This window comes from Paramormyrops kingsleyae, chromosome 15 (assembly GCF_048594095.1).
Source record: "Paramormyrops kingsleyae isolate MSU_618 chromosome 15, PKINGS_0.4, whole genome shotgun sequence".
Taxonomy (NCBI): domain Eukaryota; kingdom Metazoa; phylum Chordata; class Actinopteri; order Osteoglossiformes; family Mormyridae; genus Paramormyrops; species Paramormyrops kingsleyae.
In genome coordinates, this window is record NC_132811.1 from 8,933,081 (window position 1) to 8,959,115 (window position 26,035).

The 26,035-nt window shown below is 36.4% G+C and overlaps 1 protein-coding gene across 24 annotated transcripts in view; it reads right to left on the reverse strand.

Moving 5' to 3' along the window:
* Window positions 1-1,361: 1,361 nt before the first annotated feature.
* The window catches only part of adgrl2a (adhesion G protein-coupled receptor L2a), an 88,681-nt gene continuing 64,007 nt past the window's right edge, over window positions 1,362-26,035 (reverse strand). For 2 of the 24 annotated variants that reach the window (XM_072699613.1, XM_023844255.2), the window contains 17 exons: window positions 25,578-25,616; window positions 23,550-23,733; window positions 22,449-22,571; window positions 21,796-22,001; window positions 21,069-21,242; window positions 20,644-20,853; window positions 19,442-19,662; window positions 19,182-19,248; window positions 15,824-15,915; window positions 13,965-14,009; window positions 13,649-13,675; window positions 12,893-13,061; window positions 9,780-9,908; window positions 9,348-9,444; window positions 7,939-8,067; window positions 6,340-6,357; window positions 1,362-4,343 (listed from right to left, as the gene is read on the reverse strand). In XM_072699613.1, the coding sequence (XP_072555714.1) occupies window positions 3,589-4,343; window positions 6,340-6,357; window positions 7,939-8,067; window positions 9,348-9,444; window positions 9,780-9,908; window positions 12,893-13,061; window positions 13,649-13,675; window positions 13,965-14,009; window positions 15,824-15,915; window positions 19,182-19,248; window positions 19,442-19,662; window positions 20,644-20,853; window positions 21,069-21,242; window positions 21,796-22,001; window positions 22,449-22,571; window positions 23,550-23,733; window positions 25,578-25,616 (2,685 nt within the window). In that variant the 3' untranslated portion in view covers window positions 1,362-3,588. Of the gene's footprint in view, window positions 4,344-4,934; window positions 4,988-6,305; window positions 6,358-7,938; window positions 8,068-9,347; window positions 9,445-9,779; window positions 9,909-12,892; window positions 13,062-13,648; window positions 13,676-13,964; window positions 14,010-15,823; window positions 15,916-19,181; window positions 19,249-19,441; window positions 19,663-20,643; window positions 20,854-21,068; window positions 21,243-21,795; window positions 22,002-22,448; window positions 22,572-23,549; window positions 23,734-25,577; window positions 25,617-26,035 lie in introns of all 24 variants that reach the window. The other 22 variants (XM_072699628.1, XM_072699637.1, XM_072699617.1 and 19 more) reach the window with 16 other exon arrangements.

A 26,035-nucleotide genomic window follows, 5' to 3' on the forward strand; every position in this document is an offset into this window, starting at 1 on the left:
ATTCTGAATTATGCATTAAAGCATATGAGAAACATATTTCAAAGATGAATGAAATATTGTAGAATCAATATGTTCCATATTGCATAATTAAACAATCATTGTAGTGAATGTCCCTGAAAAATTAAACATGGGTAACAGAAGGGTAATGATTACATACATAAAAAGGCAGATTCACCTGAGTTGTACTGAAGAAGGCCTCTTGGAACATCAAATGAGAAAATCTTAGTCATTATTTTAAAAAAAAAAGTTGTCTTTAAAGGTAATAAAAATATCACATAAAATGTAACTGAAGTTTAATGAGTAGAGAAGTCGAGTAAACCTACTTTTTTTTTGATAGAATTTGCTGATGAAAAGACCCTGATTCCCAGTCTAAATGCACCATTTTCAACCTCAATTATATTTTAACTTTTAATGAGGATTCTGTTAATTTCAGTTGGACAGTTGCTGTCAGATGACCACGGGGTTCAGGTAAACATGTTCTTCCTTGTGTGCACATTAACATGAAAACCAAAGACCGAGAATAACTTTACGGCACCACTTTGGGTCATTTCCCTCAGCTAATTTCTCTCCACTGCAATACCCAGCTTGCTCTTAATATTTCTTGATGGTTATCAATACCCAAAGGATCCTTGAGTCAAAGGTAGGATATGTGGTGTATGTGGTGTATTGGTTCACATTAGACATGAATGACAATTGTTAATTGTTATGACAATGAACAGTAGCAGCCATCTAAAAATTTACATAAAAACGAGTATTATCAATGTATCTTCAAAATTAGTCTAACTTTATGGTTACATAATGTTGCATATAAAACTGCCATGTTCTTTGATTCAGATGAAGATGTGACACATGATAAATTCAGCGAAATGACTGAAATATTAAAGAGGCAAGAACATACACGCCAGCCCTCTTCCAGGTGCACAATGCCGCATTCCCCAATTCATTGACCTTTCAGAAGCACTGTGATGTTTTACTGATGATGTTCACAATCCTTTACAATGAGGCAGCCGTTACAGGGAATGACAAAAACATGTTTTTGATTTTATATCAAAAGCACACTTGTGTTTGTGTTTTTGGAGGAAAAAAAAAAAATATAAATAAAATGCATAGTATTTAGTAATTTGGAAAAAAAAGACAAATTTTAACACCCCTGAAAACTTTATCTTTGTTGAAATTGATATGCATGTCACTATTTATATACAAATACCCCAAAAGCATAATTAGACAATACTCGATTGTCCAATGACCTATGATTTATATATTTAAATGTGTATATTTACCATACGCCCCAACCACAATATCCGATGATTTTATACTCCTATGAGTAGCACTATTAGTTTGCTAATAATGAAGCAAGTCAGTTGTTCATGGCTTGTACTTCTTTAATTCTGTACATTAAAAACTATAAAGGTTTTACACGTTCTTTTCAATACATTAAGCCTTGTTAATCACGACATTTTACATTACATTTTATTCTCTTATCCAGAGCGATGTACATGGCCGAGGTGGCAGAAATGTAGTACATTCAGTGCATTAACAATGGACATTTGCAAAACAACATTGATAATATTCACTAATATACTAGCCGACTAATATAAAATATTAATATTTAGAGGATGGGAAACAGGACAGTCAATATAGGTGCAATCACTGTTCAAATCCTATTAAGCCAGCGACCTTGCAGTATTGCATTTATTTCATTTTTAAAGTGCATAACCTGAAATGACAGAAACATTTGTTTGTGCCTAAATTTCACTAACTGCCATATGTAAAAAATAAAATGCAAAGAAATAAAATACAGGTATAAGTTTTGTGTGAAATAGTATCTTTTCTTTTTTAAATGCCACAGATTGGCTGATGTGGGATATTCCAGGTTATATTATTTTCTGTGTTAAAAATGACAAATTAATGGGATATGGCTGATCCCTCATATATGTGAGTCACGAACAATCTTGCCAATGACAACCGTTTTATATTGGTTTCTTAATGGGAATTCCTCCCTCGAAGCGAGGGAGAGTGAACTTGAGTAAGTGTTTGTTTTTCAAATTGGAATGAGGCCCTATACTGAACATGATATACAAAATAATTTCCCCTCACCTAAGACTCTCATTATTATGTTTTATTGCATGAAAAGGCTTAGCTCTGTTATCTTATGGAGTGAAAGTGATAGAGTACTGCACTTAGCTAACCAATTCTGGGGGGCGGGTGAGGATGAGTGTGTTTATGACGAATATGCATAGCCTGACTGGGCAGGTGCAGATTTCCTCATTTTTATGTCGCTTAAATCATACCATTAGAAGTCATTAATAAAACAGCTTGGAAACATTTGACAAAAAATCTTGACATTTATTTATTGTTTAACAAGTGTTGAACTTTACAGCTTTTTTTTAAAATGATGGCTTTAAACAACAAAGAATAGCGTACAGGTGCTGGCAGAACAACTCATACACCGTTTTAAAATTCTCATAAGGGTTTAAAATCTTAATATAAATAAAAGGCCAAATCAAGACGCCTGAACTGGGGATAAATGAAAATCTCGCTGGCGTTAAAACAAAAACAAAGTTGATGTCGAATGTCTCATGCCTAATCGTAAAACAGATTTAAAGTAATTTACTCTGATATGATTAATACCAAATTTGTGCAAGGCATTATATGTTGAATTTGGGAGTTCGATTCATACTATACTAAAATAATATATTTTGGCAATATGAAATTCAGAATTGTTGTCAAGATATATGGGTTATACAAGAAAAAACACGGTTCACAAGTGAAAAGTGTGAGCATGACATGGTCTTTTTCTTTACAATTTCTTTCATTATCTTGTTCAAACATACTCCAATGAATGAGGTGTAACACTTTGAGTAACATATGTGCAACTTTTACACAATAGCCTTTTCAAACTAAAATTTTAATTAAAATGTCTTTATATTTATGGTTGCCTTGAATTTTATTTTACACTAGCAATACAACAAAATATATATTATATATTGTTTTTTGCCATTATCCTTAACAACACTTTAATGTACAATTCAGAAAACATAAGGCCTGGGGCTTGATTGCTAGTGGTTTCAAGGTCCAATCTTCACCACGATAGGGGTGACTGTTCTAGGATCCAGGACTTTTATATTCATAATAATAGTCTTACCGGGAACACATCAAAAAACATCACATAGGTCTTTCCAGTTCAGATCCTGGAGCTTGATTTTGTATATAATACAAAACAGGTTTGATAAGGGTAATGGAAGTGTATGTACAATCATTGTTCAGAAACTGCTGAATTGGAATGGCCCGTTCTTCTGTTATTTTTTTTCAGTTGTTCAACAGCAGCAGCATATTTAAATACATAGTTGGCTTGTCTTTATTTATTTTTAATTCTGCTTGGTATGTACAGAGTCTGTTCACAGCTTCACAGCGATTTTCAAAGCCGACGCAGAACAACCTCCATGCACTGCAGACTGTCTGTGAAAAAATAAGGGTGGGGGGGGATAGAGAGCAAAATGCCAGGCTCTGTGGTAATACTTCCCACCGGTACACATTTCATGTCTTTCAGGGGGGGTTCAATTGAGAAGTAACTTGACTTAAATACATTTAGAGACTCGTCACCAGCTGCATCTGTCCTTCTCTCACTTCCTCCCCTTCTGGGATGCAGTCTTCTTTGTTAATAGGAATAATATACCCATCACTACTACCTTTGCTAATTTGGTAGTATGCCTGAAGCTGATGTCCGGCTCCGAGGTTAGGCATGCTTTTGTAATAAACATCGTCAATTTCGCTCCTTTTAGAAGGAGAGAGGTCCTCCTCTACATCCGGGCTACTCTCGGGGTAGGGAGAGTCTCTTAAATTAGGCATACTAGTGTACAGGGAGTCTCTGTTTGGGGACTGAAGGTTGTCCTCCACCTCAGCCGTGAGTTGAGACATGTAGCTGTCTATACCCTCCGTCTTCACTTTCTTCTGCGGGTGGTACAGAAGCGAGTGAGTCCGTTGTGGGATGAGCGGAGCCTCCAGCTCCTTGTGGTGCGGCTCCAGGCTGGGGTTTTCACCGTGCACCAAAGACGAAGCGTCGGCTACGATGGCGTCATCTTCGCTGCTGCTGCCACCCGCGGCCACTTTGCTCGAAGTCCTGTCCATGTTCTGGCTCTTGCTGCAAGCCCTGAGGTTATTGTGCACGAGCTCGGAGATGATCATTTTTTCAAAGGCCACATCATCCAGGCTGAGCCCACAGTCCACCACTCGCACACTGTCGCCGTAGTCCCCATTGCGAAGAGAGTAACTATTATTGAAATTACCATTTAGCGGTAGGGTATCCATTGCATTTGTATCCCTGGCACTGTTCAGGGAATTTCCTGAAATGAGAGAACATTAGATAGGGTTTACATTAGTTACCTTATGTGACTAAAGGACTAATAAGAATAATAATAATAATAATAATAATAATAATAATAAATACTGGTTTAATGCTGTTTAGGACACTGGTGTAATTACATGCATTGCACAATTTAGATAATGCACTTTTTACAACAATAAAAACTGGACGGTTCTTTGCAAAATAATTTAATCTATATAAAACAATAGAACTGTTCTTAAAATTACCTCTATTACTGCCACTTAATATAAATAATCAAGCCAGCTTGCAATTTATAACTTTAAAACTTTGTCCTGAACAACATTAAATGTATATGTAAACATCACGTACACAAAGCAGAAATACATATACAAATGTGTATCCACAAACGGGCAAGCTACTACCATTAACAGAAGTTTGAACAACTCTTTTTTTTTGGAGAAGGTGAAGTAAAAAAAAAAAAAAAAAAAAGATGTGATCATTCATGGACCTATAAAGAGAATTATGTTCAACACAGACAGCCATCTCTCTCACTACAGCGCCTCACAAGCATCACCCAACATCACGACAGACAGCAGGTGGAATGACTCACTTTAGACAACTCACATCATGTCTGTCTGCTCAGGCTATCTGGTCTAAGAGTAGCTGATGTACAAAAGAAAGTAAAATGATTTATTGTAACACGATGAATAATCACTGAAGGAACAAAAACCAAAATAAAAAAAGCACAGTAAGAGCAAGGGTTCAGCAAATTAAATTAGCAAGCAATCAGCTAATTCTGATTAAAAGTCATTTTTCCCCCTCATCATTAACTGACTGAATGTATGCTTTTACAGTGTTTATATGGCAGCTACTGCCCAAGGCCAAAAAAGGTCAGAGGTAGCCTATGTCCCCCCCCACCCGCATCAGTCACAGTAACAGGTCCACATGTAGCCGCAGTTATTACAGGTGTGGACCAGGAAAAAAAAAAAAAATCTGTCGGAGAGGTCAAATGCAGCAATGGAAGGAATTTCTACAACTATGGGACGTTGCTCAGGAAGCAGAAGATTAAAACAAAATATCAGCATAGGGTGAAATGGGTGAAAGAAGAATAAGAGGAGCAGAACAAAGAGGAATACAGTATTGATCATGGCAGGTCAATCACAGCAAGACAAGAGAAGTTAAGTTCCTGTCGGGCATATGATAAAGAGGATTAGGGAGGGGAGGAGTAAACGGAATGGATGGGTCTTTTATGGTGACATGCTGTTGTTCTGATAAGGGAATCCCTTTGTAGACAAACAAACATAAAACATATAAGGGTTTATCAGGAAAACGACAGAGGACAAAATGTAGTTAAAAAAATGAATACCCATCATAGTGACAATCTTAGCATAATTACTAATTTCTATTAAAAACAACAGTCACTCAGAAAATGTGATGTCTGAAGAGGGGGAAGTGATGCGAATGAAATGAAGCTGCACACTGCAAGACTGCTGCACTACATCGGCCATCTATCAAATTTAACACGTTTACGGTTTCCCCCAACTAACACCAAAAAATAGGCAGACTCTGCTGTTAATCAACAGGTTTCAGAAATGGTTCCGCATTATTTATTTTCCTAAATATAGATATTCTATATTACCAGTTTAGAATGGAGATTTGCTCTTATTAAAATTCGATGCGATGTTATATACACTAAATCTACATACAAAAAAAGTTTAAATCCGAAAATATAATGAATTTAGTAAACATAAATATATATGTATTTTCTTCCAGAGGTAATTCCCAGAAACTTCCTCTAAATCATGCACAGATTAATATAGTGAAACTTTTATGCTATTCATTGATATAGCTGTATTCATCTGGTGTACTTTAGCTGACATTTTGTGAACCACTTGCCCACTGAGTGTATGCTGATGATCTGAAGTAAACCACTGATTATGCCGGAAGTTGTTTTTTAATAACCATGCTGAAAAAAATTTACATTTGATAGGCAAAGTTAAGTTTTACTCCCATACTTGTCTCTCTGTAGTTCACTAGAGGGAAGCATAAGGAAAAGAGCAAATAAATAAACAAACAAACAAACAAACAAATATATATATATATATTAACATGTCATTTTCCAAATTGGCATACTAAAGATATATCACAAGTCCTCAGATTTGTATTTTAATTTATATAAATAAATATAATATGATTTATTTATTTGCAAATTTCAGAACACTGTTAAAAGAAAGAAATCATATGTGAAAACAGCAGTTAGATACACTGAATGCCATTATCATTCTTCTCTATTGCCATGCATTTCGGTATTCCCAAATATCAGATACTCCAGTTCCATGTCAAAGATTTTCTTTTAACAGTGAATAAATAAGAAAAAATAAAGGGTGATGGGGTAAATTTTACCTTCCACTTCTTTGTGTTATATAGCATAAAAACTGTAAACATGCACCTTTAACTATAGGTATTTTGTCCAATTTTTAAGAATACTGTTCTTGATGGTAACAGTGAATTCATGTACAGTGGTACCTCAGTTCTCGAACTCATTAGAACTTGAATTTCTTAAAAGTCGAACCAACCAGTTCGAAAAAAAATTACCTAGAACTCGATCTGAATCTCAGAAGTCGAACCGTAAACGCCGACCTAAGATAACTTGTATGCGCGGGGAAATGAGTCACGCGGCACGTCTCTCAGCGGAAACAAAGGGTAACGCTTCAGTCTCAGCCTCACATTCACTGTGATAGCATCGTGCATGTTTACACTAGCTGAATACATATATTTAGACGGTAAATATTTACAGTTTAATACAAAGACAAAGGCGCAGACATCAGGGTATCGGGGAATACAGGGTTTAATTACAGGTAAGGCAGGCAAAACGCAGACGGACAATACAATGACCGGACTGGGGAAACAAACTGAAACGGGGACGAAATACAGAGGACTAATGACAACCAGAAACACGGGGTTAACGAGGGGGCGTGGCACACGGAAGGAGCGGACGATCGGGGCATGACACATTGTTTTTTTGTTTTTTTTTTTAACTTTACACATTGTTTGGATACATTTATTTTCTTACTTAACAAAATTACTGTTTTGATATGTTTAGTACAGTATATGCTTTTCTTGTTTTGTCCGGTTCATTTTGTGTTTAATGCTAAAAAAACATATTTCGTGTATTTTTTTGGGGCCGGGAACCAATTAATTGGTTTCCCATGATTTCTTATGGGGAAAATTCGATCAGAACTCAAACTTTTTAGGATTCGGTCCGGAGTTCTAAATGGATTAATTTCGAGTTCTGAGGTACCACTGTACTTATCACTGTGTTCAGAGACTTAAATAAAGTGCACATTTTAAAATGTATACAAAACAGTATCACCTTTCTAACAATTACCACGGCAGTGATCATCTCTAAACGGCTGGTGGTAGTGCTCTACACAATGAGGGTGTCTCATAAGAAAGGCCAAATCAAAAAGTATGACTTTATATATAAAATTATTGTTACAAAAAGTGATACTACATCGTATACACCTTAACACAGAAATAATGCCAAGAGTTTTACAAAAAAAAAAAAAAAACATAACAAACACATGCTTTTCTGAAGTGGTAAGTAAGCACACCTGGAGAGTTAAACACTGGAGCCGTGGGACTGTTACATACAACAGTTTCAGCGAGTAGGGTGTTATAGGGATTGTTAGTGCCTTGTGGTCGAAGGAGAGGATTTGTTAGTAGATAATTGCCCGTCATCCCTGGAGCAGTGAGACAGAAGAAGACAGGTAAGTCCTATTAGTGCACTGCTTCTTGAAGTAAGTGTCCCATGACCATAGTGTCAAATGACATTGAACAAATACACAATATCCATTTTAATTCTAAAAGAGGCTTCTTAACACTATTTCACATTGAAAGAGAACATTTTCTCTCTTTCTGCTATTATGATAATATGTGACAAACTGTTTTAGGAAGAGCTGTCAGGGTTTTTTTTTTGGTTAATAAATAGATTTGAATTTTGAAAGCAAATTAATGTGCAGCAGTAAAATCTAAATTATTTTAAATGTATTAGTGATGGCAGATCAAATAGCAAGGAACTGAAATTTGTGAAATATAAAAGAAAAACGAGCACTAAGGTAAACGTATTTCTATTTTTTATAATTGTTTTTTTTATTGTTTTCTTTTCTTACTGCAAAGACAGAATAAAAACACGCAGGAAAAGAAATAATACCTATCTGGGTGGAAAATAGCTAAAACACAGCCTGAATGTATCTTCAATAACAGTTAGTCAGCCCTAAGGGCTGTTTTCTGTTTTTGCCGAAGCTATTTTAACATATTAAACAAGCCACACAAAGTATTTGTTAAATTTCCGCTACTGTATTATTCAAGTTTCATGTTGAAATCTCAAGACCTCCATCTTCTTAATGCCATTTCAAAGAATAAGTGCATAAAGGTGAGCAATTGTTTCATAATGAGAAATTGACTTGGTATTCAAAAGGTGCAGGTATTTTTTTTTAAAGAGAGTTTACTTATTTTTCCACTTCTCAGATATTTTAGGTGACAATGCATAATAAACTAGTGGAGATTTCATCTTTAGTGATTTCAAGGGTCAAAGGCTTTACATTTTTCTGTGACATTTGTTGTACTATATACCAAATAAATCAGAAAAAAATCCTGCTATTTCCCCAGAGAAATAGGGTTTTCTTTTAAGAAATATAATATTCATTTATATCCCTTGAAGGCTAACAGCAATGAAAGAAAAGTCCATTAACCACATCTTACCTGCCTCCTTTCAAATTTAAAAAAAAAATCATTTTCAGATTGCCAGTTCAGTGAAACTGTACTCAATACTATGAAATCAATAATTTGATAAATAGCAACAGCCAGTATTTACTGCAACTTTCTGATTTATAATCCACAAACTTTGAGTAGCTAGGTTTTATAGTAACGTTCTTTATCAACATTTCTGAAAATTGTCTGTAACTTCTACATAAAGAGAGATTTCTTTTTAACAAACTGAAGAAAAAAGCCGAAGACTGACCTTGGTTAAGGGTGGAGGTGCTGTTGATGTCACCTGAGATGAAGGAGGACTCAGACTGCTTCCTTACGGTGTCATTCCACATCCGTCTGATACGGCTCTGTACAATAAACATTAAGGGACTATTAAGAGACAGCTATGGCTTTATAGTACTCAGTTTCCCTTTCTTTGGGGGGTTTTCTTCATTTTGTCATTTTCTATATAAAATTTCAGTTCTTTGACGCTGCATCAGCATCCTTCTATGTTCAGTACACAATTTAAACTCCATTCTGCCATGTTGACTATGTGGATATTTAAAAAAAAAAAAACATATATTTTGAAAGCATAGATCCATTAATACACAGAATATTCCTTCACTGTGCTACTAACTTAAAATATGCTCAGCATGATCTTACATTAAAGGTGATAAATGCGGTTTTCTTTAGTTGCGTTTACCTGTGTGCCGGAGGAGTAGCGGGCACTAGCCCTGGCAGTCGATGTCTTTGTTGAACTGTGGGAGCTCTCTGTGGGCAATCTACCACAGCAGTAGTTGTGGCGGAAGCATTTGCTGTATTCTTTACGAACCTGGGTAAAGAAATCATTTGGAAAGAGGGACTGTCATGATTAAAACATTTATAATTCCGAGACAGGGTAGTATTCATGTTCATCGCTAGAGTGTCATCTTGGGCCTCATGCACAATGTGGACTTCCTTGTCCAACCGTGTCTAATATTAAGTGAAGAAATCAGCCGTCCACATCAGCTCTAAAGATGGCTTATGAACAGATTCTAATTTTCCCTGGGGCTAAGTTCGTGAAAAGGGCTTTCATACATCTGGATTTACTATGCAGATTCAGTATGACTGGTTGTTTCACAAAAATCTTGCGCTAGCAAGCATACAGGAAGTTCTGTGAGTAACTTGCTATTTTTAGAGTTGAAGTTCAGTCACTGCAGCAGCTGTAAACCCATAAGTACCCCAGACAGGAAGACATTCAGCCCGGCTTGGTTCTTGGTAACCCTATATCCAGGGTGTCCCCTGCCTTGTGCCCTGTGCTTCTAAGGATTGACTCCAGGCTTCCCAAGACCCAGTACTGGGTCAGAGATTGTGGAAGACACTGAGCATAACCAATAATACATTGAAAATTACTGCAAAAGACAAATTAATTTCTACTAAGAAATGTCTTTTATGTTGCAGTCTGAAGTGGAACTCGTAACTGATTTCCATGTGTACCTAAGGTCAATTCTACCAAAGGATCCTTTTCTCCAAATTTAGCTTGTCATGTAGCAGGTCCAACAAACACATAAAATCACTACAATGTAACTATTTTCATAATGCACAGCAAGTTGGTACACAGCAACATCCTGTATAGCTTCTTGGACAGTTCCGTTAGTATTTTCCAATTAAAATATAATTTTCTGTTTTTTTTATTTTTTATTTATTTCCATTGGCATTAAATTTGAAGTAACTGAATATGAAATTAAATTGCTATTATTAAGTGCACTTGACTAGGAAATATGTTACTTCTCTATTGTCAGTGTCCAATGAAAACCATCTATGTCCACTTATTGACGATTATGACTTGATGGAATACGGCTGTTTCCTCCGTCTACTGATAGCATTTGACACCTAACTGAACAAAGAACTAACATACTTTATTAGTATCTCTATTGTGTGCCTGAAGTGTCCGTCGAAACTGCATATCCATGTTTTTGGAAGAGCGCCAACTAATTTACCAGTGTGGAAGAAAAAGTTCTGAGACAAAAAGTTAATGCCACTACGCACCTCTCCCCAGGCCTACTAAAACTTTTTCTTCCGCATGGCAAGAAATCTTGTGCTGCAGTTTGTTTGAGCCAGATACTGCTGTCATGGTAAAGTGGCACCCTAAGCTTCTTGTCTGGAAACATCATTTATATGTTTGTACTAGTTAACGTTTGTATTCATGATGGTTATTCATATGGATTAATTCTGATTACTGTATCACTTCATATCAACTTAACATAGACAGCCAGATAGGATAGTTAGATAAAGTTCTGATTATGTATAAACATTAACACTATCTATCTACAATCTTCCGAGTTCTTGGAATGTAGTGAACAGGATGATGCGGCTTGAACTAACCGTACGCCACTGGAACGTATGATAAGAAAACCACGTACGTCCACGTTTACCGACAATAACCCACATAAGTCTATTTAAAACATTAAACCCTCATCTGAGAGCTGTGTAAAAAAGTATTGATTTGTGGTGCTAAGGGTGTCCCATTATGGTGTTTTAGGTTTATTTTGTAAAGTAGTTTCTGAGAAAATGCTTTTTTTCATGGCCCCAAAATAATGGGTTTGGCAATGTGCTTTTCATTGGACAGCGACGATATGTGAAAGTAGCACCAACCCAGCTATTTTGCAAATGTATGTTGATTAAACACCGACGTCTCGCAAGTCCTTGCAGGTGCATCGTATTGAGTTTAACAGTAATTCATATTTAATTTGTTTATATGTTTCAGAACGTTTATCACAACTAAAGAGGAATTTTAAATATGTCCATTTAACAACAGTCATTTATTGAGTTATCAAACATGAGCTTGCGATTAATGATTTTACTGTCTGGAATGCAAATGCCGAGTCATAAGAATCTCTAGGAAATAGCAACTGGGAGCCGGATATTTAGCTGAATATTTCAGCAAATTCAAAATACATAAAGTCAAGCCATTAAACATAGCCGTCATATTGATTTCTTTTATAAAAGTAAAAGTCCATTCAGAATTTACCTTTTTAGTGTGATATTGCTTCATTGAAAACATAATGATCCTAACTGTGTTTAAAAAAAATAAAAAATGCAAAATGTTATATGTAAAACTGAAGGGAGCCACCAACCAAACGTAATGCCTTTTCAAAGTTTTTGCAAAATATTAAGCAAATCCTATTCACTTTTGAAAATAATGACATTGTGATCTGACTGATGTGCCTGATGTATAGGACGATTCCAGTCTCTTAATTGAGTCATGACATTACATTAATTCTGATTGGTTTCAATTTCTGAATCATTGAGGGCCTTTATATAATATTACACATCTTAGGTTTCTAGAAAAGTACACAGTGAAATTCCCACTAATGAAACTGGGAGCTGCTTTATAAATGACACTGAAAACATCATCTACTAGGGTGCATGGTATAGCTGTGTATACTTATAAACATGCATACATACATACATACATACATACATACATACATACAGATGTCAAGACCTATCCCGCGGATTATATTTGATGGTGGACCTGTACAGGTTATTATAAATTCGCAGCGCTTTCCTTAGACTCAGACTATTATACTTTATGTGCCAAGTTTTTTTGTTATTGATCAGTGCTTAGTTTTCTATTCAAGGAAAAAAAGGACAAAACTAATGAAATTAATAGAAATAAATGAAAATGATGACCTACAGCTGGTGGAATGTGCAAAAAGAGCCAGATGCAGATAATTTCCAGTTTGATCAGACTACCTAGTAACAGATGGATACTGTCATGTTACAGCTTGACATATGCTACGTATTTAATTAATTTAAATGATATGTGCTTACTTTTTTCTGCAGCAGGCAGTGGAATATAAAGATGAACATCCCCTGAAAGGTGTTGAATATTGTAAAGAGATAAGCCATGACCACGGAGGATTCGTTGAGAAAAAATAAGCCAAATGACCAGGTCAACCCCAGCAGGCAGAGTAAAGCAAAAGCACCAATCACCCAGGACCTGAAATATAAAACAAAGCAAAATCATTAGGTTCTTAACTCTGCTTCTGCCTCCTGCGGGACCACGCCCCTCAAATAAATAAACAAACAAACAAACAAATATAATTGTTAATAAATAAATATGAGAGCCAACACCTTTTAAAATCCATAAAAAATACAAATTTCTCAAGAGGCTTATTTATTGTCTCATATCATATTTTAAGGCAGGATACCAACTGATTAGGTAGGTAGATAGATAGACCTATCATCCAAAGAAAAGGCAGTTTTATATATATATATATATATATATCCCCACTACAATAATACCAAACAGTTCACTACATTATTTGTTTAAGAGTATGCTCTCAGCACATCACTTCGACAGCTGGGAAAGTACAGAGATAGTTAGAAAAGACGGGGCACACACAAAGTGTTTGAAGGGTCCCAGGAGCCTTCGTACACTTTCAGAAATCAGATGTAAACTAGGATGAGCATGACATGGATGCACACATACAACAGAGAATGAGAAACCTTGGAACTAGTGACTTGGAAGGTACAATGAAGGTCAGCCACAAGCTGAAAAACAAAATGTCTCGCTAATGTTCTTACTTGATAAATGGCTTATTATCTTCATAGCTAGAAAGCATGACAAGCAGGAAAGAGAAACACAAATTAGACCATGAGGAGTACAAATTAGTAACAGTAGATTGATAAAATATAAACTTGGAGAAACTGGGTCAAAATTAAGAGATAAAATTAGGAGACAAGTGCAAGTAATAAAAAGAAAATGTTTGTTTTTTTTTGCTTTTTAACTTAATAACGAACTACAGCTTTGCCATTGCAAACACTGAATTGTTACTATAACAAATGTATAGCTAGAGTGTTTAATTAATCAAATTGTGAATGTAGACTCAATGTAGCTTACCCAGGCAAATCGGTATTATAGTAGCCATCGCAAACACGGTAATTACTGGCGTGAACAAGAAGTTAGGGAGGAGAGAAGAAATGAGAAGAAAAAAGATATACTACAGATTAGCTATTACTTCCAACATGTAGTTTGAAATGAAGCTGTTAATTGTGTTTTTTTTCTAGATCATTTCTAGTGATTCTGTTGAAAACAGTGAGACCAATTGGAAGACAACAAAAAAAAAGTTTTTAAATAAAATATGCATGAATTTCACATTTAATATTAAATATGATCTCTTATTTTTGCTCCTTGGTGAAGCATTATGTAAATTCATCTCTTAAAATATATATAAAGATTGACACATTTGTGCCCACAAATTATGATAAAACATTCAAACAGTAATGAGATATGGCACTAAAATTATTTACATGACCCTGAACCTTGACAACACTGAAAAATAAGATATAAATCCATCAACGGTACTATTTGCATAGTAATTATTTGTTAGATATTCATATCTCATTACTGTTAATTTAGAACTTTGTTATGTTACTGGCATACTGCATTTTTTCCAGATATAAAAACAGACCAAAACAAATTGTTTGGTTTGTGGTACTCTTTCCAAAAGTCACATTACTAGGAATGAACATTCCTTACACATTCCTTTCACATTCCTTACACAGTCCCGTGGATATTTATTAATCATAATAAAACCGTGTTATTATATTCATAGTTAAATATCTTCATGAGTTTTATTTTAATCAATTCCTTCTAGGACAGATAAAAATAGGAATAGTGAACTCGTCAGGGGAAACATTAAATGAGTTATTCTCACACTAGGTGCTTGAATGCATTAAGTTTTTTTTTTTTTTTTTTTTTTTTTTTAAATCCCCAGCCTAGAGCACCTTCCAACATCTGTTAGAATCTGCGTCCTAGAAAGATTCTGCCAGGCCAGCAGAATTGCGTGGCCACTCAAAATGAGGCATAAAATAAAGAATCTAAAGAAAGGGCAAAACGTACTGTCAGCATCACCGTATTTTACATATAAAACCTTTGTTAATATTTCTTGACGACGAGTGTGAAACGCAGAGAAAGAGGACTTCAAAAGCATTCTGAGAACAAGAACATTAACAAGACATTTATAATTGATGCAGCGCACCCTGAAATGACAAAAACTGGAGAGTTTGGAAAATAAATTAAAAGAAAGAAAGAAAGGAGTCATCAGAAGGGCTAATATATTGGTCTGTAGTGCATTTATTCCAGGGGATGTCTTGTTAGTAATTGCAGTAAGAATATAACTTATATAAGGAAATCCATTTTAACATCCATCCTTCTTCCAGCTGCATATTTAGTACAGGGTATTGGGGTGCGGGGGGGCTAATCCATGCAGCATAGGGCAAAAGGCTTGGTTGTAACCTGGATGGGATGCCAGTCCAATGCATGACAAACACACCCTCACTATGGGCGTCGTTAGCGCCGATCACTTGGGGCTGTAGCCCCCAGGATTTTAACCCTAGCCCAAGTATTCAGCCCCTATGCCAATCTTCCTTCCTTTTAAAAAAAAAAACGACGTCAATCCCCAGGTAAACTTGACTTAGCCTCTGGTCTTATAGCTAGAAACTCCCCTGACCAACACTATGGGAAACTTCGAGACACCAATTAGCCTAACTACATGTCTTTAGCCTGTGGGAAGAAAACTGGATACCCAGAGAGAGCCTGTGTCACATGGGCAGAGCATGCAAGCCCCCGCACACAGAGCGTGTGTGAGATTCAGCCCCCAACCCTGCAGATACCAGGCTGCAGTGCTGCCCACTGAGTCACCCATTTTAACATACATCCCACCAACAATGAAATGAACATCATAAAATCATACTTACTTAATATTTTCCAACCTGCTGGAGTCTGGTTTCAGTGAAGTGGAATGCTTAACCATTTTGTACAAGGTTATTAGAAGGAAGACGAGATTTAACTGTCAAAATAAGAAAAAAAAAGGATCAGTTTTCCTTTTAAAGAGTAATATCTTTCAAAGTTTCTCCCTCTCACTGTGTATTGTAATTTACATCTACACTGCTGCAAGACTTAGACAAGAAGCCCGGTGCCAAATATAGTCCCATTCTATATCAATAAGAGCATAAAAATGCATTAAAATTGAATGCAGGTAAAAAAAAAATGCAGCTAAAGCAAAGCTCTGAGAAAAACCATACAGAAAATAATCTGAGATCATGATATTGTGGGGAAAAAATAAAAGTCTCTTATGAGAAAAAAACAATAACATATTCAAAGCTATGAAAGCATTTATACATTCAGGAAATTTCTGAGCAGGGACCGGAAAAGAAAAAAAAAATCACTTCCTTACAGACACATAATTGATTTGCATTCGTTTGGTTGCCTTGTTTTAATATCACATAAAATCTTAAATTACATTAAATAAAATTTTATTTAATAAATTGAGTCATCGATATCAGATAAAGACTATGTAACAAAACATCAGATTTCAATTTTTTTACCCCCTAAAATCGATGTAATGATTTAAAGGCTCATTGGGCTAGCCATAACCATGACAGTTGCAAGCCCAACAATTCTAGTTTTTGCCATTTTCTGAGACACAGTTACAAAACTGCAAAAGAATAAGTGACACATACACTATAGTCTGTGTGGGAAATTTTAAATTTGAAATAAAGTTCAATGTCTTTCACCAACAGCAGCTAATATGCATAAAATAAGTTAATTTTGGTACAACTGTACACCAAAAATTGTAATTTTGAAATCATTGTAAGCTTATAATCATGCCTTGCTTTACTAAAAAAAAAGAAATGCGTAGCAGTTCACTATATAACATCTTTAATGTTATTGTACTTATGAAACATTTGATACTTTTTCTGTTTTTCTATTAAAATTTGGAATACACTGTACATAAGCTTTTGTTACAAATCCAGACTACTTAGACATTATAGGTCAATACGGACTTAGACATTGACAGCTACATGTAATATGGCCTCTTTCCAGCACACACAAGCAAATTCTTAACAAAAAAGCACGAGTGTAATAATGCTGCAATTTCCTTCCCAATCAAGAGCTAAACTTTCAGCAAGTATTACTATCTTGTCTTTCGTGGCAACCAGCTGAGATCAACAAACACTCACAAGAAGAAACTAAATATCCAGAGCTTGTGTCTTTTCTCATGACTAGACTCCTGGCCTTATCATCCCATCATATCTGTGGTCTTCATCCTGACGTCCAGACAGCGTATTAATCAATACCCGCTTTCCAGTCACCAACCAGTGGAGCCACACAATGTTGCGGGTATGGAAGGGGAAAAATAGCATAGGGCTCTTTAGATCATAGTATACAACGTCGTCCCATTTTGTCTTAAAACCCATCACTGCCTTGCTCAAGTCAAGCCAGCCAAAATGCATTTCAAACAGCTTGCAACAGTGACACGGATCTGATGGGACAGAAGAATGAAAAAACAGGGCTCTAAAGTGAGCTGCCGGCATGGCACGTTTTTCCCCCACTCCGTGTTTTTGCCCCCCTTGGGGCTTCCGTTACCCCGGCAGAAGTGCCTCAGAGTTCGCCTCGCCTATCAGAAACCTCGCTGTTAGCCATGCAGAAGTCCCCCTTACCCGGGGACAGAGGAGAAAGCTTTTCGAGTGAGCGCACGTGCACGCTGAACTTCAAATGAACCGGATGAAATATTAAAGGTGCAGATGGAACTGTCCGGATGAGGAGAAGAGCTCATGACATTTCACGATCTGAGGTTGTGTTAAAGCATTTCAGGCTTGTTAATGGTGCCTTGCTAGTCATTACGCTCATGTTCCTTTTTCATTGAGCTAACAGCCCCTGTGCCAGAGGCAGAGCAACTAATGCTTTCAAACAAGCTTAAAGAAGTTTGGTTTTGAAATGCTTACGCTATTCTGAGATGAACGACAAGCACTGCAAGGTCTATCAGAATGTTACACAGCTGGCTGCACTGTTTTCTGAAGGCATAGGCCAGAGTTGCTCATAACATCAGTCAAGTTCAAGAAGTCCACACCTCGCAAAAATTCATACTTATCTTTTGTCATCAGTCAACCTAAAAATCAGTCCCAGAATCTCTAACTCTGTGATCATTATCACTCAATATGGCCTTGTGTTTTATGTCACCGTTAACTAGAAAAGAGATTCTTATTATCTTCGGGGCCTAATGTAGTTTTAATACTCATTTTAAAAGAAAATGAGAAACGTAGCCCGCAATGAAAGGTGTGTAAAATATCGCAGTTTTCAATAGCTGTTTGCCATAAGAGGAGAACGGAAGGTCTATATCATAAAATACTGCCAGTCAAGCGAGTTTACATGGCGAGACGGTACTTATGCAATATTGACTGCATTCATGGAGAAAGACACAAATAAGATAATACACAAAATATTTTCTGAACCATTAATCAACTGCTAGTGTGAAAGTTTAAAGGTCAAGGCAATAGATGGTAAGCAGACATCTCCAACGGTCCGTCAAAAAATTGCTACCGGCTCTTTCATTTTTTTTAAGCACGGACCACTACTCCCCCAGGTCTCTTAGCAATGTGCCTCACCGATTACATGGTAATGATGTCATGACCAGTAAATATCATGGCATGACACACATAGTATGTCAATATAATATGCAATCATGTTAGACTTCAAAATAAATATTTTCAGTTATTAAACTCAGATGGAATTCACAGTTAAATATGGGGTACTTTGATAACTGCAAAACAACATCATACAGTATATTGTTAGTGGAAAAATTATCATGTAGATGCTGCATGTTTAATCCACAATTAAAGGAACACAAAAACATATTCATGTCCGTTGTCTTAGAATTAAATAAGCACATACGGATATATGTACAATAACTAAATGAATTAGTAGCATTGACAATAAGCCATGACAATAAGAATAACATTTATTAAGGAATTAATTATTTATTCCCAACTAAAAAAATATTTAAAAAAAACAAGAATACTGCATAATGTATAATGGTTTAAAAAAAACTGATAAATAAATAATTCAGGAAAAAATTATCCTATTAACCTAACTTTACAAGACGGGCTATACAAGCCGATAATTGCTAATATTTGTCTCAGGAATTACTTGTCACACGAACTGTGTACAGAAGTGCAAGTTCTAATTAAACTTTGCTTATTACTTCAGGCAACTATTGAGAAGCAGAGTGAGTGACATCATCAAACAAATAATGGTGAAAGCATAAAATATTACCGTAATGATAAATGTCACCGGACCTATGAAGCTCCATATAAAGTGGTTGTCAACCCTTAACCAGCACCTGCAATCAAACACAGGAAATTTTATGTACATTTTACACACACACATGGGATAACGGTAATATTTTCATGCAGAAGGAAATGCAACAGTGGTACACCCATATCAAGGGCTGTTAAAGAAATTAGTTCAATGTAACATTTTCTAACTGTTCTGCATGGAAAAAAAAAAATCCAGTGAACCACTCTTTAACTTACGCTTTTTTTGTTCCATAACTCCTGTAGTCGATAGCTGCAGACACGCCCACCACTATGGCTGGGACAAGGTAGCCAGAAACGTAATAGTACTTCTTACGGGAATATTCACTTTCAAAAACCTCCACCAGCATGAGGTAAAGCTGCACGCCCTCCAGACACATCCAGCAAAATGCAGCGAGGAAGAAAAAATGCAGAATCCCAGCTATAATGGAGCATCCGATCTGCGATAAAACAGGAAAAAAGAACATCTCCATAAACATCAAGTTCCATAACTGTTTTCATCTTGTAACATTCCCAAATGCCTGATTGTGGCGAGACTGGAGCCTATCCCAAACAAAGGGCATGACACCCTGGAAGGGATATCAGAGCTTCGCAGGACACAGACGCATACGCAGACATAAAAACGGGGAACATGCACACTGACGCAGGAGTCAGATCTACCTCCCTGGAGATGTGAGGCTACAATGTTATCAGCCAAATAACTGTATTGCCCCAGACTCATATACAATTTGTATGCGTGCAATTGAATATAATGAGAAATAGGACGAATATTGCTTTCATTAATAAATATTTGTATACACAAAAATAATTAGCAGGATCCATGCATTAGACTATGCTTCTTAATTAGCAAATATTCTGAATTTCACTTTTGAACAATACTGGACAAAATATTTTCTTTTCATGACTTCCTTCCTATTGTTCAACATACAGATTTGAACTTTTGGTGCATATATATTATTTGTGTACCCTGTAGGGTTTAAATGTCACCCAGTTTCATTATTTTGGCACGTACGCAACCAAATAGACCACATTTTCAAAGAAGGAAAGGAAAAAAAGAAAACGTTAATTCACAGAATGTTAAAAACCAAACACATTAATAAAAGGGAAGAAAAGGACTTTAAATTGCTGTAAAGTATTTTTTTTAATGATGTGAAGGTGAACATCTTTCAGTTACATCTTGCATTTCTATAAGTTCACAACCTGGCTATAACCGTGGGTGACAGAGAGTGCAGAGCCCTGCCCTGGGTTCTTTCATCTGTATCCGTGGTGCTGACTGAGCCATGCTGTTTCTGGGAAATAGCACGGAAGCCTGAGAGGCAGAGTCATGTTTAAATTCATCAGTGTGAGGTAGAGAGCTTTTATTTTTGGTGAGGAAACGAGGAAATGGATCACAAAATCAATACTAAAATCTTAGTGCTTACCCTCGGTTCCGTCATATCGATGCTAATTAGAAAAATTAACTCGGCGACGAAGAGATTGACACACAGGTTTTTGTGGATGGTATTGCGGTCACTCTGCAAGCCCCGGAAAAAGCAGAAAGTGAAGATGCTGATGGCCAAGCAAACCAGAGAGATGATTATCCCCACCCGGGTGATAACTGTCAAGAGCAGCTCATGGACTGCGTCTTTGCCCTGAAAAACAAAGCACAGCACAAATGAATATTTCCCTCTTTTCCATAAAACGCAGGTGTCCAGTGGACATGGATGGGAACAGTTATTTTGTGTCATTATCTGATATTATGACTGACTCATACATTCATCAAAAAAAGCTATAATGAAGGAGCAATACTAAATTCACCTTACTCTCTCAATAAATCAGAGCAGCGGAGATAGAATATTCAACTCACCGCAATTTCACGATGTGCCATAAGTATGGCAAAGTTGGTGAGATGACTGCAGGAACATGTTGTGTGCGTCTTATTTGCATTAACGAGTTTGCAGCCCTGAGTGGACCAGTATCCCATCATGCTTCTCTCCGAATAGTTCCAGAAGGAACAGTTTGAGTTAAAATAGTTCTCCGTCTGAAAACAGTTGAAATGAAGGTATAAGTGTGTAAAGATGTCTATTAAATGCAATACAAACACATACTGTTACAGTCAGTGAGCTTGTTTTTGTTTTTTTATACAGCTGACTGCCATTGGCGTTGCTAATTACCAGCCTCCTTAAAAACTTCATAATGGTTTATCAATAGGTCTGCACAATTTCCCACACAGAGAAGAGAATCAGCTGAGACTGCCTGAGATCCCTTTTCAGAACTTTAAAAAGACAGAGGGTAATTGGTCCACAAATTGTCACATGCATTGTATAGCTAATCTACGAGTTAATTTCCCACAATTAAAGAAAATGGCATCATTTACATTCTAATGTTGATTAAACAATCAGTTTTCATTAAGAATTCACTTAAGTTCTAATAACCATTGGTGCAGACTTATTTAATTTTATGTTCAATGACTTAAATAAACTCTTCCGTGACCCAGCCAAGCATTTACAATTCAAATGGAGGGATTCTGTCTGCCTAGCTGTTCTTTCTCACTGGTTTTATGACCTTTCCATTAATTCATCAGGAGGACTCACATCAATGTGCTCCAGGGTAAAAATCACAGGGTCCGTAATAAACACACGACTGGACTCTTTGTTGATCGAGGCTGAAATAATATGTGAGTTCACAGCAACAGAATGGTTTTGTCTGCTAGCCTCATTGCCAAATTTAATCGTGGCATTTTCTGTGCTGAGAAACTGCCCCAGGTTTTTGTAAAGAACAAACACCAACTTTGCAACACCTAAAGACAAGGAAAAAAAAAAAAAACAACAACACGCATAAGCAAAAAGCGGTGAGAAAAACATAGTGAAAATAACACTTATTTTCAAGGACAACTCTGACAACAAGACCGAAAACGTTCCATTGCATTAAATAAAAACATTTATATTCAACAATGGAGTAGGAGACAAAAGGCAAAATAAGTTTTGAGCCGCAATTTAACCACAGTCTATCTTAACTTTTAGTATATCATTCAAATGCTTAGAGTAAATTCTTTAACAGTGTTGACAAGTAATCACAGTGTACTGTCAGATCGAGAAAGTGCCAATGACAGAATTGTCTGCCACATCCCCTCCCCCCCATTAAAAAGAACACAAAAATAAACCAAAGCTCACATGAACGCTGAGAGAAAGGCCCCCAAATAAACCGCAGCATGCATACCTGCGCATTCAGTCCCACTCCTACTTACCATTTCGGCTGTTGAGCTTGACTGTGTTGGAGGACAGCTGGACAGAGACACCACCCTTACTGCTCTGTGGGAATCTGAAATCCTGCACCTGACCATCCGTACTGAGCACGTAAACATCCAGGACTGGATTTTGCATGAACCGATAATTCATGAAGAAGAAGAAGAAGAGGACAGCATTGGGCATTATTGAAAGTTCAGTCATTAGCATTTCTGAAAAACTGTAAATGACATAATATTAGACCTAAATACTTGGGGGAATAAAAGAATAAATATTCTTTTGTGGATGTTTTCATGTTTAAATCTTAAAAGTGAAGGGGTTTCCATTTCGAAATCTTAGTGTGATGTTATGTACATCATTCTGAGTAACCAAAATGAGATGAAGCATCATCAGGTAACATGTAACTGATAAAACACATGTCAGGGTGGTGATCTGTTTGTGTTGTGCAAATGTATTTTTAAATACTGGCAAGTTTAACACACACGTGTGCGCACACACATGCACACAAATTATATATATACACATATACACACATACATTGCATACAATATATAACATTTAGTGTATATTTACTGTATAATATATCATAAATAAATTGTATAAAATATATAATCATTCTTGCCCCCACAGGACTGATGGTTGATAGCCCCATATGTAACAGCTCTTTCAAGAACTGACTCCTCTGAATGCCCTTTTCATGGCTAAACTCAACTCTTTTCTGATGCGTGAAATTACCTGGGTCAAAAGGTAACCATTTATCAGCAAATTCACCACCATCTAACTCAAAACTGGCATCCTTCCCTTCTGATGATATCTATCACGGATACTGCTGCTTCCCAAACATAACGGCCTAAGTGACCCATGTCCGTCCCCCCCCCCGTCCGTCCCCCTGCACCCCCCCCCAAGGAATCAGTAGCTGAACAACGGAAGGTTTATGAAGTAATTTTTACTATTAATTATAATGTAATTAATTTTTCAGTCTCGCTATACTGTAACAGTTGATAAACAATAAAATGAATGTTCAAAAAAGTAGCTACAGTAAAATGACAGACAATAATTCCCAGACAAGCTTGCAGTCAGTTTACTGAGAGCGAGTCACTTACTTATGTTTTCTGCAGGTACTTTCACTATGGCCGGTTCCATGAGATTGTCAGCCAGGACGAAGGCTCCCTCCTCCAGAGTATCGAGTAACATGGTTGCAGCATGCGTCTGCTCCGTAGAGTTCATATCCTGCCAGGATTTCAGTGCTTCGGGTCTCAGCAGGTTGTCAACTGTATCCACAATTGCCTGTGGCCACCAAAGCAGGAGCCTGGTCAGCACTTTAGTCAACATAACCAGTGACAGAATATCTGCAGTGGAAGACCAGCAGCATCCGAACCAGTGGTGTGAAAGGAAACTCAGGACAAATCAAAATGAAAGGACAGACACATACTGATGCCTAGCTTTGTAAATCTGGGGGAGGGGTCGATTATGTCCAGACATGGGGATTTCATACTTTTCCCTTAATTTATAACTTTTCAGATTAAACTAATACAGTTGAAGTTGAAAGCTAAATTGCATTTAATGTGTTGACACCTAGAGTTTTTACATATCATTATTACAAAATTAAATCTGCATGTATATCACTTTCTAATGTTTCCTGTACAGTTAAAATAAATATTTGGTGGAAGAGAGAATCTGCATATATTTGTCATTAGACTTGTTTGGCTTCTTATCTTAGCACCAGTAAATATAGCAATTTGATGATACAATGTTGAAATCACTTTAAAAAATAAATCAATGAAGCTAATCAGACAATCAATGGGTATATGGCTCTTCCGCTAATGCAGAGATAATGTAGCCTCGCATCAAATATGTCAGCTACTGCTGATTCTGCACTTTCACACAAGTTCCATCACTGTGGTCATAATGTGTCATTAGGCAGACAAATATTACCTTATCTATCAACTGTGCAAAGCCTACATAGCATGGAAAACATCTGAATTTAAAGTACAAATGGACCAAAAATACATTACTGATCAAAAACAAACAGAAAAGAAAAGCAAAAAATAAACCAGGGATTAATTCACTTAATCTATTTTCACATCTGCTCACTATTTGAATTTAACCTTTCTTGACCTTGCAGTTGAAGACGTTTCATTGTCTTCATCCAGTTAAAAATAGCCAAATGCTTAGAAAAAAGAGTCGGAGATATCAGGGAAACAGCCTTATTAGTCACCGAGAAATGCACAACTTTGTTTCTAATTTATGAAACGAATGAAAATCTGCATTCCGTTAAATGACTGTTCTTAGATTGTAAGGGGTTCAGGACGTGGAATGGAACATGCACGTTTTAACAGGGCATGAAGCAAAAAAAAGAAAAAAAAACATACCAAGCATATGAACTTAACTTAGCCTACTAATGGAAATGCAATACAAACGTGCCAATTAATAAAATATAAAACTTGTGAAAAAAAATTCACCGCCCCTATATATACCAATCTATAAAAAGTGACTATTCCATAAGCCTTGCCGGCATAAGTGGCAGGAAGATGGATGAATGGAAGGATGGATAATAGTGATTAAGGTTGCAAAAAATCATAGGATATCAGCCAGAAAGTGCTTCAACCCTTTGAGCTCTAGGTCCCTTAAATAATTTCTGAGCATCATCAACGGGAGGCTCCCTTTCCCTATAATCATCCCATTAGAAATTCCTTCTGTATCTGATGCAAAGGCTTGCAAACCATAATGTTAAACAATACAGGGTTCAGAAGACACTCAGAAATACACATTATGTCATATGAACTAATAGATTTTTTAAAGGATAACAGGGTACACAAGAGGACAAAAAAAAAACAAATTAAATACAGTACAATGTCCTTTAACGGCGGGGGATAAAAAAAAAAATCATACAAGTGTGGCAATATTTTGCGAAGATTTTCTTATAAAAATGTTTGCAGCTGGAAGTGATTGCCAAGTCACTCTGACTGCCAGGATGGGCACAATTACTGCCGTCGGAGAGGAATTATTCATAAAAATGCATGAAGCACAAAGTGAGGGTAGGGGCAATACAAAGAGAACATGCTGCTGAGCAGGGTCAGGCGGGGGGGATCGGAAAAGCGGGTTGATACAGCGACAGAACTATACCATACCTTCATGTATGCCCTGCAAGTCCTTTCTCGTTTTTGAAGCTTTTTCATTAAAAAAATAAGAGATCAAACACAGAAGCATATGATTAACAACACGCTTTACCTGATACTGAAACCTGCCTCATCTTGAGGTCTGTTGCGTCCTATGAATTACGCATGCTTCCATTTATAGAAAGGCACGCAAAAAATTTTATTCCAGATTTTAATTTTGATATAATCAAGATGTTGTTATTGTTACACATATCACATATTATCCATGTTTCTAAATATGTGACAATTGTTATGCTTTTCACACAGTGCATAGCAAAATATATTTCTAGGATATTTCTTTAGTTGCATTATCGCTGTAAACCTATGTTTATTTACAGGTTTAAAGATTAAGGTAAATTATTATATACTTACTGATCTATTTTAAAGGCTTTATTTTAAAAATGGATGTTTAATTTCCAGTCACTGTTTTA